A 21,363-nucleotide genomic window follows, 5' to 3' on the forward strand; every position below is an offset into this window, starting at 1 on the left:
TCAACATTGTTTTGCAAGTGATCATTATATTAAATATGTACTTGTACAGGTCCAGTAAAGTTGTATATTCATAAATTGTCTATAAAGTTTTAGATAAGGTGTAAATTAACAGAATTTTCATAAAGATTGAGAGGATTTCATGAGAGGAACTTTCATGCTAAGTGGTGCATTTTATAATGTAACTTGTTTCACCTTAATGATACTATAAAAAATGCTTAATATCAACTGTGTAATTTAGTTCAATAATCTTTCATTGTAACTAAAGTATCTACATGCATACAGTAATTATCAGTTCCACTTTAAGATATGAAATTTAAAAATGGGTTAAAGTTAGTACATGTAACCTGTAATGTACAGAAAAGGAAAATTAAAGGAAAAAGTAATATATTCATGTAAAAAAAAATATATATCATATAAAAATTACAATTACAAGTTAACCAGATAGCTCAGCTGGTAGAGCATCCTAGACTTTGTATAGACAGGGTTATAGGAAGGCCTCAGGTTCAAGTCCTGATCTGGTTGTTACTTGTATAATACTAATTCAGGCTATTTTCGTATAAGTATTAATTATATCTAAATATTTCAGAATGTTTAATAAATTTATGTACTTCACAAAAAATTAATTCATTTTTTACAGCAGTAAGTGATGAGTTTCCAAATAAGTTTTTCTTTATTTAAGGGTTGAAAAGGTCTTAATAGCTAAAAATAAGATGCAATTGTTCCATTATCGGAATACCCAGCTTATTATCATTGAGTTACAGTAAAAGTTGTGGCACCCTATTATAACTGACACTGAAAATTTCATTGATAGAAATTTTTATATATTTTTTTATTGTTTTTTTATTTGATTTCCTTTTATATATAAATGTTTAGTCTACAGATGGACAAGCCAATGCCCAAAGGCCCTTGACTTCCCCATATAAAATAAAATTCTGTGATCATCAATTCCCTATTACTCACTCCACATTCTTAATATATTTTTTAAGATCTTTAACACTGTGAAAAATTAATGTACTAAAACAATATTATATCTTAAATAAATAAGTTAATTAATCAAAAAATATTCCAAATATGGCGAATTCTTGAAGTCGCCCGAGGTGTTCCGATTGGAATGACTCATAGTACGCGCTGCTGACTTTTTTCGAAGTATAGAGTCCCATCCGGTACATTTCATAAATACCCGATGATAATTTTAGACCTCAGTTTATACGTAAACAAAATTCTAAAAACTATTGTTCATCTTAAACAATTTATAGCCTCTGTCAACAATGTTTATTTTTTCGATAAATTACATGTATTTAAAGTTAATATACCAATGATACATTACTCATATCATATTTTTTTTAAAACTGAGTAAGTTATAGAACTTTGGCCCTGTTCTATTCATAGCCGCTGTAACGTTGTAAACTGACCCTCATAAAATAATGAACCCCCGGTCAATATTTTATATAAAATAATGCCCTCCCCAGGTCCTAATATTATGACTCCCCTACACGTAGAAAAATTACCCTTGCCCCAACCCCCAACCCAAACTATAAAGCCCTTACTGGATTTTTTTCAAAGGAACATTCTCAATATAATTATCTCGGATGAGAAATATGTTAATGTCAATTTTTCCGTCCGTTTGTCCGTCCGACCGTGCAAAGATTCGACCTAAGATTGGGCCAAATTGTTTCAAACTCTCGGGGATAGCTACTTTAATCGAACCCCAGCCTCAGTCTGCATTTTCTACAAATGACAACGGCTCGGGGTATTTTATTCGACTGTTCTTATTAGCTCGGCTATACGAAGTATATCGAGAGCTGTCCTACTCGCCTCGACGTCGGCGTCCGCGTCCAGATTTAACATCAACCTCAAAGTTCACAACTCATGTTCCAATATTTTCAGATTTATCTCCCCTTAAACTTAGAATTTTCCTTAAAAATATTTTTTTACTGTTACTTCTTTATCAATTAAGGAATAAACTTCATACTTCAAATATATGTTCCTTATCATCAACCACATCTTATGTAACAAGGTTCATAACTCTAGCACCAATATTTCAAGAATTATCTCACCATGAATTTAGATTTTTTTTTACTATAACTTCTTTAGTTTTAAAGGTATCTACGTCAAACTTCAAAATCATATTCCTTATTATCAACCGCATCTTATGTGACAAGGGTCATAACTTTTGAAGCAATATATTTAGATTTATCTCCCCTTAAACTGAAAATTTTCTTTAAGAAATATTATAACTTATTTATTTTTAAGGTATCTTACTTCAAATATATATTTCTTATCATTACCCACATGTTGTGTGACAAGGTTCATAACTCTAGCGTGACTATTTCCTGAATTATTCCCCCTTGAACTTGGAATTTATATTAACAAATGATATCTTTTACTATAACTTCTTGTCATATGGATAAGAGTTACAAAACGCAAGCTCCTGTATAGACCTTTTTACGACGCGGTCCGTTGCTATGAAAAATCGATCGGAAGTAGTATTTTCTGGCGCATGCGCAATCTGCGTAGGGCAAAAAATGCATAGCATAACATAGAAATACAGAAGAAGTTCATAGACAATTCCGAGTAAGTTTAAGGTAAAAGGTAGAAAAATATGTAAATTAGCTTTTAACAAAAATAGAAAAGATTCCTTTATAGTTTTGTGGCCAAGATTGCGATACAAAGGCATTGAAAAGGAAATTGTTTAAGAATTTCCCCTTACGGTCACGGACCTGACTTTGAGATTTCTTTTTAAGAAAATGTGGAACTATATCTATCATTCAAATGGGAGTCAGCTAAATTGTTGTTAAAATAGTTCATAAAAAGATAAAAGAAATTTAATGACATATGAAATCGAGGTTAATTATCATTAATTATCACGGTAATAATGCATTTTTAGAGTTCAGTTTACCTGATTTTATCCTTTATTTGACTGTGATGCAAAGCAAACAATTTTTAAGTCACATTTATATATTTTAAACAGTTAATTTTTTTTGAATATCTTTAAGGAAAGTGAAATAACACACATTTTATCATGTTGGTGAAGTTGGAAGCCTACCAGCCTGAAGTTGGCAGCCTACCAGCCTGGCAGCCTAACAGCCTGGCAGCCTAAAGAAAACTAAGGATAGTACAAACATGAAAACAGTCGGAAATACATAAGTAGCACTTTTTTTAGATCATTCCACGCCTTTTTTCAATATCGTGATCTTTATTTTTTAAGATGTTATAAAAAAGATGTTTTAAAAAAATAAAGACTGCGATACTGAAATAAGACGTGGAATGGTCTAAGTATGTGCTACCGATTCATTTCGGACGGTTTTTTTATGTTTGTACTATCCTGCTAGTTCAACATCTAAAAAAATAAAGATCACGATATTGAAAAAATGCGTGGAATTATTAAAAGAAGTGCTACTTATGTATTTCCGACTGTTTGCATGTTTGTAGTATTCTTAGTTTTCTTTAGGCTGCTCGGCTGCCAGGCTGCTAGGCTGCCAGACTGCTAGGCTGCCAACTTCAGGCTGCCAGGCTGCCAACTTCACGAACATCATTTTATCCGGTTCCTCGTAACACCTGTTAATATTTTTAATGCAAGTCACACTAATTGTCACTTCTCAAAATCAATAAACATTGATGAAATCGGTATATATAAAAATTACTTAAATTACGATTTTCATAATTGTACGTGATTAACTATGTCATGGTACTGAAACGTCCGGGTTGAATGATATTATAGCTGGAAACAAACAACCGTGTCGTGTGTCAATCTGTTTGACACTTACCGCCTGGCCAATCCAAAAGGAAGTCTACAATACACACTGTGTACTATTATATAATTATTGTAATGCAGGGGTAATAAAATTTAATCTTTAACACGCTGCTGTTAATATTTAAATAACAGATGAAAAAGTCGTCTAATGATACGACTTTTGTGTGCGCCTTTCGATCATTGGATTATTAGTCTCGCATATTTATTATATGTTATAAATATCAATTAACGTTTATCGTAAGTACTTATCGCTTAAAGTCATCCAAAAGTTACTGTTTTTATGGTTGCCATAACATGGAATCACGACTATTAAAGCCTAAACGTATCATACACTGTTTTTAATTTTACTGCGCTTTTGCCCTACGCAGAATGCGCATGCGCGAAATGCAACGAAGAATCGTATGTAAAAAGGTCTATTCCCAGAATTATCTCCATTTTATTTTTGAACTTAGATTTCAATTGTAAATTGATTTTTAGTATTGTCTTTGTTATTTTTAATGGTATCTTCTCTAGACTAAATATTTAATTGTTCTTTGTCATTAGTCACATCATGACTGACAATTTTCATAATTCTAGCATCTTTTTTCAAGAGGTACTTCCTCTTTGAATTATAATTTTACTTTAAAAACTTCAAATTCTTTTGACTCTTTTTGTTTGTGGATTTTCGGATTGGTCTCAAAAATATAGAGGATTTTTGACATCACTTCCATAGCTGTCATGAAACATAGTCCTTTTCCATGCCTCAATCGCCTTCTAACAATATAAAAATGAGATGTGTTGCCGTCAGTTACTGAGACCGTGTGCTTTTTTTTTCAGACAACATCACCGTTTTCTGTTTCAGAATACATACATTACACTGCACACATGGTATGCATATTATGCTAATATGCCCTCTTAATGAGAAAAACAGGTATCAATAACAACATAAACCGAAGTCGGTATAGCTCCATTTTTAAAAAATGCGTTACTAGTATGCAAACGCAGTTCAAATAAAAGTGTATTAAGGTACAGCATTTTGCCAGACCGACATAATAATGATCGAAAAATAAAGAAAATATATTGCACTGATAGTTAGCATTCATAAACAGGGACAACTTTCCTTCATTTCCTTTATTTTTCTTTTATTAGTAACTGAAGTATAAAGGCTTATTTTCTTAGGGTATTATTGTGAAAACAACATTCGAGAGCCCTTAACATAAAATTAAAGTAACATGACTGTCTTATAAGGCGAAATGTCATTATTTATGACGGACGTTAAATGGTTTGCTATTCCTTTAAGGTTAGACGATTTTGTCGACGACTTAAGCAGGTGATGTTTTCTTTTGTTTTAAATATATATATTAGAAATAATAAACCCCCAACAGTGATTTTATCGCTCAATAAAATCACTGTTTGGAGTGTGGATGCGAAAAATTTTATCATACGCAACTATGGTGGCTGATTTGTGCCATTTGTGTTTTCGTCCGGCGACACCGTCAAACGAAAATTCGAGAATAAACAAGGTAAAATGGCGGGGGCGCGGAGCGAAAACACGCTAATTAGCGGGGGAGCGGGGCGAAGTTAAATAAATAAAACTTCGCCCCGAGGTGGCGCGGAGCGAGATTTAAAAAATAAAACGGCAGGGTTGCGGGACGAAAACACTCTAATTAGCGGGAGCGCGGGGCGAAGTTTAATAAAACACAAATGGAAAAAATCAGCCACCAAACGCAACCGAACGACAAACAGTCATTTAATCAAGCGATATAAAATGACAGATTAGGATATGTTAATTCGACTTTATCAACAAATAAATGCTGTCGTACATTATATAAAGCTAAATTGGGCCTTATTGGTTCCGTACATATTATCAGCGCGCCGCATTTTTACGTCACATATCTAATGGTTACGTCACATGTCTAAATAAAGAACGTCAACAGTGATTTTATTGCATATTCCAACACGACCCGCATTTTTCCCTATTGAACATAGAAGAACCGAAAGTGTGTGTTATTATGCTATAAAATAACTGTTTGACGTTCTATATTTAGACATGTGACGTAATCATTATACACGTGACGTAACCACTAAAAATGTGACGCGCTGACAAATAAGTAATGAAACAAATCAGGCGCAATTAAGCTAATTATAATCTACGGCAGCATTTATTTGTTGATGTCGTGTTAGAATCGAAATAATATATCCAAATCGGTGATTTTATTGCTTGATAACATCACTGTTTGTCGTTCGGATGTGCATCATTATATCACTCAGACTACGTCCTCGTGATATAATTCCCCGCATCCGAACTCCAAACAGTAATGTTATTTAAGAAATAATATATCCCAAACAGTGATTTTATCGCTCAATAACATCACTGTTTGGAGTTCGGATGCGAGGAATTATATCACGAGGGCGTAGCCCGAGTGATATAATGATGCGCATCCGAACGACAAACAGTGATGTTATCAAGCGATAAAATCACTAATTTGGATATATTATTTCGATTCTAACACGACATCACAACAAATAAATGTTGCCGTACCTGATAGCTAAGCAAAATTGCGCCTGATTTGTTTCCGTACTTATTTTCAGCGCGTCGGATTTTTAGTGGTTACGTCGCGTGTATAATGATTACGTCACATGTCTAAATATAGAACGTCAAACTGTGCATCTGTTGCATAATAACACACACTTTCTGTTCTTCTATGTTCAATAGGGAAAAATGCGGGTCGTGTTAGAATGAGCAATAAAAGCACAGTTTGGAATATATTATTTCTTAAATCAGTCATTAACCCCTTCAGCTGACTTAAATTATGGCGAATACAAATTAGTGTAAAACTTCATGTGTTCAAGTAAATCTTTGTTAATGAAATATAACATTCATTAAATTGAAATGTAACAAAGCAAAACCACTAAATATGTGATTAAAACGACTTTTCCGGGATCCGAACGTTTACGAAACGAACGCTATATCACTGCGCCATACTCACTTAATATGTATACAATGTAATTGAGTGAGAGTGCAGCTCGTAGAAAATTCAGGTGATAAATGTTTGCTTAATATGCACGGTATGTGTTACATTTAGATCTTAAATTAAGTGATAAAGAACTGATTTCTTTCAGTCAAAATACTTATTTACATATAAAAAGTTGATGGCCTATATATAGCTGAATTGCCTAAATGAAGGCAAAATATGAAGAAACAAGCAATTATCATAGTATTGCAAGCAATCCATAAGTCTCCTAGCGGAAAGAACCCCAGCAACATTCTGATGGGCCATTAAACATTCAAATATATTATTTTAAGTAAATTTGTTGGAAAAAATCTTGTCATATTATTATGATGTGGGAATTTGAAGTAAATCCTTAAAGGAATGAAGAAATTGGGAGTAAAAAATACCAATTTCTCGAAAAAGGTTCAAGGGGGGCATGATTCTGAAAATAGTCTAGCTAGAGTATTGAACCTTCTCACATATGTTGAGTGATAATAAGAAACATTCATATGAAGTTTGAAGCAGATACATTAAGAAATAAAGAAGTTATTAAAAAAAACATATTTTTTCATTAAAATTCTAATTTCAAGGGAGGTAATTCTGATAATTTTTGTGCTAGAGTTGTAAACCTTGTCACATATGATGTGGTTGATGACAAGAAACTAATATTTAAAGTTTGAAGTATACCTTAAGAAATAAAGAAGTTAAAGTGAAAAAACGTAAAAATCGGATTCAGAAATCTTGCAATTCAGTGTATTTGTTGCCATAGCAACCAGAATATTCAACATAGGAAGTAAAGAAAAAAAAGTGCATAATCTCCAGACTGCCATCTAGCCATATTTAAGTGTCATAAAAATATTTTCAGTACTGTTAATTTTACGTTATCACTGGATCCAGTTTATGTGTTAAAATTGCCATATTTTCAGTCTATTTGTTGCCATAGCAACCAGAATTTTCAACATAGGAAGAAAAGAAAAAGACGTGCATAATCTTCATACTGCCATCTATCCATATATCAAGTTTCATAAAAATATTTTCAGTACTTTTTAAGTTATCGCGGGATCCAGTTTTGTGGACGGACGGACTGACGGACTGGCAGACGGATGTTCTCACAGGACAGTAATTATGTGGCTACTCTATTGTTCTTTCTATTGTTCTTTTTAGCCACACAAAAGAAAATAGCCACATAAAAGCATTACGGAATGAATGACATCAAAGAGAAAGTACAGTTACCTATTGTCCCTTTAGCTACATAATTACTGTCATGTGAGTGCGGACAGACAGACGGACGGACGGACAGACGGACGGAGGGTAAACCTAAAGTCACCTCCGGTTAAACCGGTAGGGGACTAAAAAAGAAAAAAAATGCTTTGCTCTTGGCTTTGAACTCATTCTTTACTGAAACTCTGTGTTCTCACTGAAAAGGAACAGTCTTTCAGATAGGAGAATTTGGATTAAGCATTTAAAACTTTAAATTTCATTTTTATTAGATGTTCGCTTATTCTTAGCGGGACCTCTGAATTTTACCTTTGTTTTGCAAGCTGTTATCGCAGCAGTAGCAGCAGCAGTACCAGAAGCAGCAACAGGCACAACAACAGCAACAACACGAATACGCAATTGTAATACATGACGTTAACTTTACAGATTATTTTAGGTGGGGGTCAATATTTTATAGATAAAATAGGTGGTTTTATTTTATATTAAGGGGGTCATTTTTTGTAAAAAGGGGGTCATTTTTTATATAAAAAAATGACGGGGTCATTATTTAGGGGGTCATTAACTCCTTAAATTTTGTGGGAAGGGGGGGATATTGCTGAGAAACTGTTCAAAACCAAATGTAAAGGATCGATTGTGCAAAAAAGGGATTAAAAAAAGGGATTTGTAAATGTTTAGTCATAAAGAAAAAGGGTTTAAAATTTTATATAGAAAAACATAAAAAAAATTTGCCGAATGGCTGATACCCTCCCCGTGAAATTGGGGGCCCATCTTATTTTGGGTAAGCAGTAGGTTTTCCCCCCTTTTAATCTTTAAAAAATTTTTAAAAATTTAAAAATAACTTTTGCCGATTTCTTTGTTGGTTTTACTTCGGTTAAAATTTAACTTTTTTTTTAAAATGATAAACATTCAAATCCCTAAGAAATAACTTTTGCTTGCATTTCCCGTTGTGCCGTTATGACAGACAGTGTATCTCTTTCCCCGACTTCAATCTCAAATAAAACACTGTGTGTCGGGCCCAAAATTTCTTGGAGTTCTAAACATTTCCCCCCTTTAATCCTTCACTGGGGTATACTTGTGTAGGCAGGTTTTGCTCTTACTTGATTTTGCCCCTTTGCATTTTTTCGGTTTCCCCAAACTTTTATTGATTTTTCCCCTTTTGAAAAACCCTTTCCCTTTACAAAAATTTTTATATATCTGCCCCTAAGCCCGGGGGTGCGAAAATCCTTTGTTGTAGGGGGTGTTTTGTTAAAAAGCCCGGCAGTTTCGTTATTAATGGTATTCTTTTGTATGTTTCTGGAAGATGGTGTCAATACAGGCCCTTTTGAAAAGAAGATGGTTGCGGGTTGACAATTTTTTTAATTTTTTGGCGAGGAAGCTGCCATTTTTTCTGTTTTTTACTTGTAAATAAAGGGGAGTCGGCAAAAACCCCCCCCAAAGTAAAAAAGAATGGTGGGAACCCTTTGTTCTTTACAATTCTGTAAGCATTTTTTCAATTTTTTCATGGGCCCTTTTAAAAAAAAAAAAAGATCTTTCGTTTTTTTGGGCCTTTAAACTTTCCCCCCGCGCGAGAAGATATAAAATTTTTGTCAAATTCGCTTTTTGGGTTTTTTTTGGGTGTTTTTTGATTTCGGGTTTAAAATTTTAAAAGGAAAAATTTACAGATGCTTCCCCGGGGGCCTTTGACTTTTTTCCTTTTTTGTTTAAAAATTTTATCTTTTTTAAAAAATCTTTTTTGGCAGTGGGTTTGAGATCATTTTTTCCGTCCCTACCGTTTCCGAAAAGAGCCCTTTTATTTTTTCGTGTAGCCCCCAGGTTCCCCCGTAACCCGATGCAGTTCACGCAATTTTCCACCGTGTAATACCTTGTGTGTCGCAATGTCAGCTGTTCCACCTATTGCAATATATAGAAACAAACACAAATATCATTTCCCGATTTTTGACCAGTTGAAATGCAGTTTAAAAATAGAGAATGACTCAACTACAGTTCTTCGCCTCTTTCTATCTTCAGTAATGTTTAATAATCAGTGTGTTTTTTTTTTCAGACAGAAATTAGGTAAAATATTGGTATCCAACTTTTTTCGTTAAAAATAAATTTACCTCCTAAATCAGCAACAATGTATGTGTGATCCACCGGAAACGGATGTAATTCGACAATTCCGCCAGCTTGAACATTTCTCACCGTACAATTTGCCTGACAGTAAACACTAGCTGCTTCCGGTTCCAAAACAAGACAGCAAAGCGAACAATTATATATGCCGCCTATTAAACAAAAACACACATCATTATTTTCTACGTTTTTTTTTTGTTTTTTTTTTTTTTTTCTTTTTTAAAGGTCAATTTTGTATTTTAATGCATCTGCTTTGTTTACAATTAGACCACGTCGGCCATTATTGATAACCTATTGTCGAGTTGGTTCATGTTATCGGAATACTACCCCCCTAGATATAAACATTGCAGCGTCCCAACAAAAAATGTACTGAAAAATTTCACTGATAGGTATATAATTCTATATATTGTAACTGACTTTTTATTTGATTTCCTTTCAAATACACACGTGTAGTCTAAAATATATAAGTGTAGTCTATAGCCAGACAAGCCAAAGCCCGGGCCCTCTTCGCGGTCACGGCATTTGACTTCTCTGTAATATTAAGGCAATCAGGATGAATACTCTTAGCTTGCTAACATAAAGGATTACCCTATTTGCTGCTTCCCTCATAAATTGCTTTGCTGGTTCCGACCAGATGGGAGGGACAGTTTGAAAACCCCGCTGAAAGTCGTCCTTTAAAAACCCCAAAAAGTTTCCCTTTTCGTCTTCCCTCATTTTTTTCATTTTATTCAAATTTACTAGAAAAACCTTTTATTGAGCCATCTTTTTTTTTCGGGTATTTTCAATAAGCGTTTCCCGATCCAAAATTTTTACAAAACAAAAATTTTAAAATAATTATTTTTGGGATGTTTTTTAAAGTTGTGTTTAAAAAAAAGTATTTTTTCCATTGAACTAAAGGGTTTTTTTAAAAAGGGCTCCCATAAGGTTGAAATTTAAAGTAAATTTCTTAATTTTGCTTTGAAATTTTTCAGTCCTTTTAAAAATTTAAAACAGAAAAACAAAAAAAAAGGTCATATGCAAATATATGCCCTTTATAAACTTAAATTAAGTTATTTTTTTATTTTCCGAGTATAAAAAAAAATTTCTTCCAACTTTTAAAATGTTATTCGAAAGTTTTTAGATACGGTGTCCCCCGACATGAAACCCCTGTTGACTTTTCCGTTTCTAAATGGTCTTTGGTTTGCATTAAAACATGGCCCTCCAAATATATTCAAGTTTTTGAAAGAGTTACCAAACACATGTCTTTTTTTTTACGCGAAAATTACGGGGATTGTCATCCTGGTTAAAAGTTACTGGTTCTTTTTATTTTTCACTTTTGTATGGGAATTTCAAAAATTGGGGGGCATTTAATTTGGGGGTTTAAAGGTGGGCGCAAGGGGGGGGGGCCCCTTCCCCCCAGGTTTTTGCCGGGGTTGGGGTCCCAGCCCTTACCCAAAATGGGGTTTTCCCCGGTACTGGTACCCGCCCAAAAAGGAAAAAAATGGGTGGAGGTCGGCAAAATGTCCCAAACCAGCTTTAAGGTAGGTTTTTGGGCCTTCAGGCAACGTTTTGTGCAAACCCGCAAATTATCTTCAAAAAGTCCCTTTTCTAAAGCTGCGGGGTCCCCTGTTTCCCCGAAAACGGTATGTAGAGGGCTACATAAAGGTAATGTTTATTCAAGAGGACCTTGCATACGTATTGCCTTGACGCGACGACATCGCCAGACCAGTTTGGAATGAACCATGGAGTTTACACGGTGGACCATTCAACACTGGAGACACGTTCTGTTCACTGATGTGTCCAGGTTCTGCCTAAACTTCACAGATAGGCCGCAAATATTGCTGAGCATGACCGCTACAGAGGTGGGTCAGTTTTGGTGTGAGGAGGCATAGGATGGACGAACCGACCGGATTGTGCTAAATAGAAGCACAGTGACAGGTCAGCGATACATATACGACATCTGAGATTGTATGCTGGAGCAGTCGGCGATCAGTTCATTCTAATGGACGATAATGCTCGCCCCCATAGGACCAGGGTGGTCCAGGACTACCTATCGAGGGATTCTATTGAGCGCATGAACTGGCCAGATCGCTCACCTGACTTAATTCCAATAGAACACATGTGGAATGAGCTGCAAGTTAGAATTTCAGCTCGTCAGCTGCAACTCAGAATCATCCAAGGGCTTGGAGCCATGTTGGTCAAAGAATGGGCAGCCATACCCGTAAAAACGATCAGAAACCTAAAAGGAAGTATGCCAAGCTGTCATTGATAGTCACGGGTCACATATATGGTATTAAGTCTAAAACTGTAAAAAGAAATCCAATTTAACAAATTTGGAAAACACGCTGCATGTTCTGAAATCTTCAAAGAGGGGGGATCATCCTCTTCTCTAGCATAAAATCAATGTAAAACTAATTTATAGGTTTAAATTCGTCCTTCAGCTGAATTGATAAAACAGTAAATCAACATTTAGAACCTTTCGTTAATAAAATTATCCCAAAACATATTCACACTCAAACATATGGTGCTTGAGTAAAAGTTGAGTAGTATATGTGCCAGCCCGCATGATCCAATCGGTTAGAGCGCGAGACTTGTGGGTTTGATTCCCGGGCTGGCCTATTAAAATTTCTAATCAGTCTTTCGGGTGAGACTTTAAATCGAAGTCCAGTGTTTGAATGTCTTAACACTTGGCATTCTGTAGGACAGGGAGAAGCTTCTTGAATTGGGACATCTGCAGGACATGGGCAACATCTCGCAAGTGTAAATAAACTCAAACAAACACCCACAAAAGATGTGCAAGCTGGCATGCCTCTACGCTAAGGGAAAAGACAAATTATTTCCAGATATATAGCAGGTTGGCTATGGGTTAGAAATTTCTATCGATACATGCTTTCGGCAAACTTTAACAGCATAATGCTAAGAAACACACAACTTTACAGTAATTATTGGTCACAAAAAAGTATTTATTTATTCATTCATTTTAATTATATGATTTATTGAAACTAAATAATTTCTTATATCATGTCATTTTCATAATGTGACTAACGCTTTTAGTCATGATAAAACATAAACATGCATACCGCTTGTTTGTATAACTCCATCTTGAAGTTCTGAAAATAGTACCATCCATTACTGTTATCCTCGTCAACTAAGTTACTGTACATTTCTTCAGCCTCAAAACCGAACGCTTTGAAATTACCATCCGGATCCAGAAGAACTGTTGTGGGTGCTTTACCCGTAGATAACATCATACCATCAGCGTACCATGCATTTGTGAATATCTTTAAAGGTTGGTGCCTAAAAATAATTTCGGTCCTTTGAATCGGTTCTGAACACAATTATATTATACATGCTTTTCGGTGGTTTATAGAAATTTAATTCATGATTTGCGTTGTTTTATTGTAATTCATTACATGCTTTTCGGTGGTACTTATATATCAGTGAAATAAAAAAAACCTGATATTTCACTGTTTCAAATAATGAAATTATAAATTTGATATTTTCACTGTTTCGAATTTAAGTCCGTTACAATACCAGCGTAGTCTACACAATACTGGAAACCAGCTTAATGACGTGATCTCGTAAATTGATGTCACGTTGTATTATTATTTGGCGGGTTTTTCATTTAGTATTAGGTTAACATGTCTTTCCATATAATAAAAAGAAAATTTGTTTTGTTTAGTGTAAGATCGAAATATATTTCACCTCGTGAATATCAAATATTCATATATCACTCGTGGCTATTCTTATTTTACCAATAAAAAATACACGGTCTTCTCTTTACCAAGATATATTTTCCTAATTGTTGACATTAAAACTTGTGTGGTATTCTTGTTGTGGTCAACTATACAAATGATAAAGAACTCACCTGAATGCAAAGGCATATCCAGAACATGCTGTTCCAAAGTCTATTGCTGCGGTAACAATCGAACCAGCCATGGGAGGTACTACACGTGGGACTGGGGCTGCCATGTCTGGAATAGAAAATAACACACCGTTATACTGATTCATGATAGTTTGCAATAACTTTGCATGTAGCACAGAAAATAGAAAGCACAAAGCATATTGAAACCACAATGTCATATTTTGTACGTCTTGTTGGGAAGCGCGCAGTAACAGACTATGAGATTGTTGTGCAATAACATCCTCTTAAACTTATATTTCACTATGAAGTATTATCTTTAGTGCCAGGGTCAACATAAATTCAAGGTCACGTTTAATATGATTGTCTTAAAAGGCTTGTCCCAAGGATTTTGTGCCCAAATACGATGATAGTCCATTCACTTATTGCAAAGTTACAGCCAATTATAGCACACAAATTACAAAAATTTGACCTTCTACGTCAAGGTCATGTTTCATTCAAGTCAAAATTGAGTTTGATGTCTTTTAAGACACTGTCCCTAACATCGTTGCGCTCAAGGGTGAGGACAATTTATTTATTTTTATATTTAAAAGTTATAGCCAATTAAAGCAAAAATCGAGCAATATTCAGTAATTTGACCTTCAAGGTCAAGTTCATTCACGAGTAAACGTCATAATCAATTTGGTCCAGTTCAACTAAGTATTGTTGTATCAAAATATGAAATCATTCGTAAATAACAAAGTATAGTCAAATGTCGCAACAAGAGTTGTCAGTAAAACAGGGTGGTCGACTATTCTCAGTGCAAAATACAGAAGTACAAAACGGGGCATAATATTTTTTATTTAAAAAAAGCTTGATACAGTGACCTCCTTTTGGACACAGGTTGAGATTAGATTATAATGGTGAACAAGTGTGCCAAGTTTCAAAGATGTATGACGATGGATTATCTGAGGTGTACCACATAAATTCTAAGTCGTAAAGGGGCATATTTCTGTCAAAATGATTGATAGTTACCTCCTCCTTTGTACACGTTGGGAACATGATGGCGAACAAGTGTGCTGAATTCAAAACAATATGTCAATGGACTTTGAAAACATTTGAGGTGGTACACAAACTTTAACATAAGAGGTTACGCGACACTGACGCCGGCGCTGGGGTACTTGGAAAGCTCTCCTTATTCTTCGAATTTTCGAGCTAAAAATCAAGCAAACACTTGACCTTGAAGGTCATTGTCATTAATGAGAATAGGGTTAGTTCAGTTCTGTCCAGTTGAAGGTCTTATCCAAATGGCAATAGCTCGAAATTCTTCTTAGAATAAGTCGAGATAAAAAAAAAATAATATTATCATGTCATCTTGCTATCTATGATCTCCAAAGGCAACATGCCAAAAATGTTCATAGTAGTTTAGAATTATACAAATATCACATATATGCATTCCGTTAGACTTAAATAATGGACATTTTGATGGACCATTCAACCATTTCATAAAAGTACTTGATGTGTAGAGAGGGTCACAACAATTTCTAGTACTAAAGCCTATAAGCGTCTCAAAAGTAGTTAGTTAACATTTTATGAAATTAAGTATTTCGAATCATATTTCAACGTCAATAATAATTATGACATGTGCTGGGAGTGACAAATATACATTTTATTTGAATTTAAAGGCGTTTTGAGCCCGAAGTGTTTGTGAAAAAATGTTCAATCACAGGTTAAGATTTCAACTTTTTAACATTTATAAAAAAAATCAAAGCTTTTTTAAAAGAAAAATGAATTGTATTTCTACCCCAATATTTACCCATTTTTGTTAGGATTTTTATGCAGTCATAATTGGGATATTCTTTCTGTCGTGGGTTGTTCTAGTGTGCCTTAAATATGCAATGCGTATGAAGAAAATGTCGCTAAACGGACACCAAATACAGAGTTTTCACAAAATCTTACCATCAAATGATGCTTAACATTCAAACAAACTCTTATAGAAACAGTTATTGAGATTGGTCTCAACATAAAGGAATTGTTGGTGAAAAACCCAATCGAGCTCCAGATGTGTTGAAGAGATCCATAGATGATTAAGGAAACCATCTACAAAACTACGGATCACTTTCATAAAGTAATTGAATAGCCAATCTAAAGGAACAATTTAGTTCCGTAGCTTTGACTAAAAGAACATTTATTTTGTCCGTGTGTTTGGTAATTAAGTATCACTACCTCAATAGGCTTACTATCTGTTGCTAGCAATATAAATAAATATTAAAAATCTAAAATTACTTAGTGTATAGACATTTTGACTCAGAGCAAATACTACTGGTATGATATGTATTTTTCCACTGAGAAAACGTAACTTGGACAAGATTAAACAGCCTACAAAATGAAATGGGCCATTCTTTGTAAAGCTATTAATTCATAATATCTTCTCCCTAAATTATTTTTATTTACATGCGTATTTTAAGATTTCACTAGTGTATTTAATAGATTTTCACTCACAGGCACAAGTATTTTCTTATTGATTGTAATGTTGTGAATTGCAAGTTCTTCATAAAAATTGTCCTCAAAAGAAATATTCTGCTCTCGTGTCGAGTAAACAACCCAAAATCAATTCAATATTTGTATGACAATGGTAAAAGAAGAATCATTAACTTAAATTTATTAATACTTTTGGCAGCAACATAATCATAGGTGTCAATATAATAGACATTATACACGTACCGATACGATATACTTTTATAGTGACATGGGGGTGGGGGGCTGAAAAGAAGTAATGTGTTATTCTAGTCGACATTGTTTTTCCGTTTTAGTTTAATTTTTGTAAATGGTAATCACATAATATTTTACAAAATAAAGATACTTTATGGCGACAACAATCAATGTCAAATACTAATATTGTACTCAGGTTGGAATAATTCGAAATAATTTCAATGAAACAACCGATAAAGTCATTTTTACCTCCTCAAACCTCATCGTCGTCGAATATCTCGATTAAGACAGCATAAAAAATCCGGGACAAAAATGGGTAATTACAGAGGAAAGTAAGGAGGGTAGAATCACATTTCGATTTTTTTTTTAAAAAAGCTTTGAATTTTATATTAATGTTTTAAAAAATGTGAAAACTTACCCTGTGATTGACCTATTTTCTCCTTCACATTTGTATCAATTTTGAGATCCATAAGGAGTTCCACCCCCGTGTATTTCAACTTCATTAATAAATAAGTTATGGCCATTTGTAACAAAAATTCACTGATTTCACCTTTTATGTCAAGGTAAAAATAAGGTCTGTGTTAAGTTCAACAAAACCTTTTTTTAAAGTCTTGTCCCAATGATTGTTGTGTCCTTCAAGGTCAATGTCATTCATGAATGAACGTCATAATCAATTTGTCCAGTTAAAAATTGTCCTAAGTATTCTTGCATCCAAGTATGAAGCCAATCCATTCATAAATAACAAAGTTATAGCCAATTATAACAAAAATTCAAAAATTAACAAAAAATAAACATCTGACCTTGAATGTCTTTTTCAATGAGTCAATTTCAAGTCCAATCTGGTCTTCTTGAAGGTCTTGTACAAAGGGTTGTTTTTAAATATGAAGACTATCCATTTAGAAATATAAAAAATATGGCTAATGTTAAAGTTTCTCACGGCAACGGGAACGACTGTAGCAATAGCTCCAAATTCTTTTTCGAAAAAGTCGAGATATAATTATTATTAGACAAACATTCTTACAAAAATTAGAGCAAAACAGATTTGTTTTTATTTGTTCTAAGTTCAAGAAGGATATCTCATTAAATAGTGGACTTTTTATGACAACCATTTCGTGTATGTTTGAGGTTCGGATCTCCTTTGCAGTTGCAGTTGGGGGAGCTTTTGTCATCAAATGACTCGGCAATTCTCAGTCCATAAAGAAATGGTGATATACGTTCGTTGTAGGCCAGATATTAGTACTCGATGTGTAGAGGGACACATTAAAAGATACACATCTCTCTAGATAAAGTTAACCACTGGTATGAAACTTAAACTTTCAAAAAATTTTAAAAAAAAACAGTTTAAGCAATGGCACTTTGCGTGTTTCATACAGAATTGTCAGAATTTACTATTTTCATCATCCAATAACGTACTGTTTCTTAATGACATGCCGTGTATAAATGAATTATGAGGACAAAAAAGTTAACCATTTACCTATGGAATTTGTGTAATGTGTCTTGCATTTTGTGAAGAACAGTGCATTCCAATTAAGTTTAAGGGATGTCAAGATCAAAATACAAAAAAATGAGCAACCTACAGTGTAGACCTGAACCTTACTTACACTTGATAAGAATTTAACCAATTTGTCCAATAACTACTTTTTCATACAATATAACGCAAAGTTTGAGACAGATATTAATTAAAATTACATGTATATACATATATAATGATGAATACGTATTGTTTGTGGTAAACTATAATACAGATTTTATCTGTTTCAAATTTCATAAATACATTGTACAATGCCTTAGCGTTACTAATTATGGAGTACAATGAATGTCAAAATTGAATGTCATTTTATTATACTACATTTTTGGAGTGTTCGTTACTGTTTTAAATTATAGTTTTTATATAGTTGAACAGGTATTTCATCTTGAAGAATGACAAGATAACTACGCGTCTGTTATAAGGAATCTTTTTTACAGAAGATAGAATCCGCATTCCAGATATCACAGTCCGTGAATTAAAAACCTAACAAGAGTCACCGCCGGGCAGGGGCAACGCTCGACTTTTTTACTTTTCTTAAAAGCAAACAAATAAACGATTTAAACAAATCTTTAAAAAGAAAAAAATCTTTTTTTAACTTCAATAGGTCTGTCTTGTCACGCTTGTTGTTTTGTCCAATAATGAATCATTTCCAAAAATAAATAAGAAAGTTAGGAAAATATAATCAAAATTCAATCTTTTGACGGTCAAAGTCGTTTAAGCTCAAGGTCATATCTAAATTATTCCACATATCTATTTGGCCACAAATGTTGTTTTGTCCACATATGAATCAAATCTGTATAAAAACAAAACATAACAAAATTATGACAAATCATTATGGTCAATGTCATTTCATGCTAAAGGTCAAGGTCAGTTCAATCTGTTTTAATGTATTGTTCAAAAGGTTGTTTCGTCAAAATATGAAAATAATCCATTGATTAATTACTAAATTACAGCCAATTATAGCGACAATCACTGAAAATAGAATAATTCGACCTTTAAGGTCAAGGTCATAATGAGCAAAGGTTAATTTGAATTTGATATACACGAAGGTCCTGACCTAAACGATGTTTGTTTTAATATAAAGTTAATCAATTTATGAATAACAAAGTTATAGCTAGATATAGAAAAAATAAGAGAATATTTCATTAGTTTGACCTTGAAAATGTAAAATTGAGGTCAATGTCACATCTCAAAATTCAAAATGTTTGTTTAGAAGCCAAGATTTAAATCAATTCTATGAAAATGTAATCAAAATTCAATAAATTGATATTGATGGTCAATGTCATTTAAAGCTCAAAGTCAATGTCAGTTCAACGTTTTTAGAGGGTCTTGTACAAAATGTTGTTTTGTATACTTATAAAACATTTATTAATTACCAAGTTACAGTCAATAATCGCAAAAGTTCCATAATTTTATCTTCAAGATCAAGGTCATAAAAGGCATAAGGTCAATTTGAATTTAATATACATGTAGGTCTTTTCCTACAGAAAAAATGTTTTGTTAAAATATGAAGTAAATTCATTCAATATAAACAAAGTTATAGCCAGTTACAGCAAACAATTGAAATTTCAAAAAATTGACCTCCAATGTCAAGGTCAATTATGAGCGAAGATCGAGGTTTGTCTGGCTTACTATTTATTTATTTTTTTTTTATTTAAAAAAAAAAGACGAGGTAAACAGACACATTTTTCAGGACAACATATAAATGCTTGAAACTATAGTTATAAAGAAACCCTGCAATTTTGACAATGTTGGCACTCCATAATCATCGATTTTCAAAGTTTGTACAAACTTAACCTTATCTTTTTTTAAACCTTTAACAGTCACAAATATGTTTACATTCCTTATTTTCAGTAATCAATAATCATTCGAATTTTGTTTGTTGGGGGGGGGGGAGTTCTTTAGTTGTAAATGGAGTTAACAACCCTTAACCTGCTGAATTCGTGAAATGGGCTTGTCCTGCTTTGAATTTGGAACAGTCCATTCAGAGTTTGAGGGATTTTACTTTCTGAAATATTAAAAAAGATCAATCAACAGTTAAGAACCTGGCCAGACTGCACAAATGTGCAGTATACTTCTTACAAAGGGTAATAAAGGGTAAAATCTACCAAAATGCCTTATTAAATGACCTACATATGTTTTCGTATCGATTATTATATTTAAAATTATAATATTTTACTACGTGAATCGATCCGTAAAACTAGCGTACTCTTCTTTACGCACCAAGTTTCGATATAAACATGAAAATATAATAACATTAAAATGTAGGTCATACTTAATTTATTTATTCTTGTTTTAGTATAACCTATATAAAAAAAGAAACACTAAGTGGTGTCACTATAATGAAATGAATGCAAATAAACTCAAATCATCAAAAAGAAAGAAAATTTAAAAAAAGCTTCCAAACTTCAAATTTACATCCAGAAATTCCTATTTTCTTGGACCAAAAATATACTCTTTTTTTTGTCCCTAACAACTTTGAAAATGGACCGCTATGAAGAAAGGTGCCGAGAAAGTCGATTTAAACAATCGGTGTTTTTTTCAGAGTTAAAAAGCATTTTGATTTTTACATTAGATTTATTGCTTTATCTAACATAAATAGATTTGAAAATATAAGATATTGAAATTAAACCACCATACCTTATTTGCTTTTCTTTTTAATCCGTTTATGGGGTCCTAGTAAAATCTATAAATGTATCAATTTGTACGGCGATTCCTTTTTTTAAACCATTAAGTCATACAAGTTTTTTTAATATATGGAGAACATGTTTACAAGATGAAGATTTAACAAATTATCAAATTATGATTTACTTCCTTGTATAGAAAGAAATACGTGGAAATAATATAACAAGGCCTTTTATTAACAAAGTTTTCTGATAGTTACACGTACCAGCTAGGGAGGTGATATCCGGAATGTAACCTCTTGCCCTCAGTATGTGCACCTCGTTGAGCATCGGGAGAATATCTGAAGAACTTGCAACGGCGAAAGAAAACACACCCAAATATTTTGTTCTGCAAACCAGCTACCAATGTCTGATTCCTAGGAGAGTAACTGCAAAAATGCTGGGACGACGAAGGGTATTAGGGTGCATATGAGCTCTCAGTATAATGTGACGGCTTAAAAGACATGCAGGCCCTTTGCTTACCACCACCAACCTTTACCACTTCATAACTTCTCTAGTTACGGTACGTTTGACCTACTTTCCGGCCCAAAATTAATCTCTACCAATGGCCAATGTATTGCGGAAACTGC

At 33.5% G+C, this 21,363-nt stretch overlaps 1 protein-coding gene across 1 annotated transcript; it reads right to left on the reverse strand.

Moving 5' to 3' along the window:
• Nucleotides 1-13,062: 13,062 nt before the first annotated feature.
• On the reverse strand, nt 13,063-20,937 carry LOC132736263 (heat shock 70 kDa protein 12B-like). Its single transcript, XM_060723367.1, has 3 exons — nt 20,751-20,937; nt 13,898-14,003; nt 13,063-13,326 (listed from the first exon to the last, which is right to left on the reverse strand). The coding sequence occupies exons 2-3, from the start codon at nt 13,999-14,001 to the stop codon at nt 13,080-13,082; spliced, it is 351 nt and encodes a 116-aa protein (XP_060579350.1). The 5' UTR covers nt 14,002-14,003; nt 20,751-20,937; the 3' UTR covers nt 13,063-13,079.
• Between the last annotated feature and the right edge of the window lie 426 nt (nt 20,938-21,363).

This window comes from Ruditapes philippinarum, unplaced genomic scaffold (assembly GCF_026571515.1).
Source record: "Ruditapes philippinarum isolate M1 unplaced genomic scaffold, ASM2657151v2 ctg1013_1_1_1_1, whole genome shotgun sequence".
In the NCBI taxonomy this organism is placed as follows: Eukaryota; Metazoa; Mollusca; class Bivalvia; order Venerida; family Veneridae; genus Ruditapes; species Ruditapes philippinarum.

Coding starts and splice junctions, on each gene's coding strand:
- LOC132736263 (XM_060723367.1), bottom strand. CDS start 14,001: ATGGCAGCCCCAGTCCCACGTGTAGTACCTCCCATGGCTGGTTCGATT. Junction 13,327..13,897: donor GGATATGCCTTTGCATTCAG/GTGAGTTCTTTA, acceptor AATTATTTTTAG/GCACCAACCTTTAAAGATAT.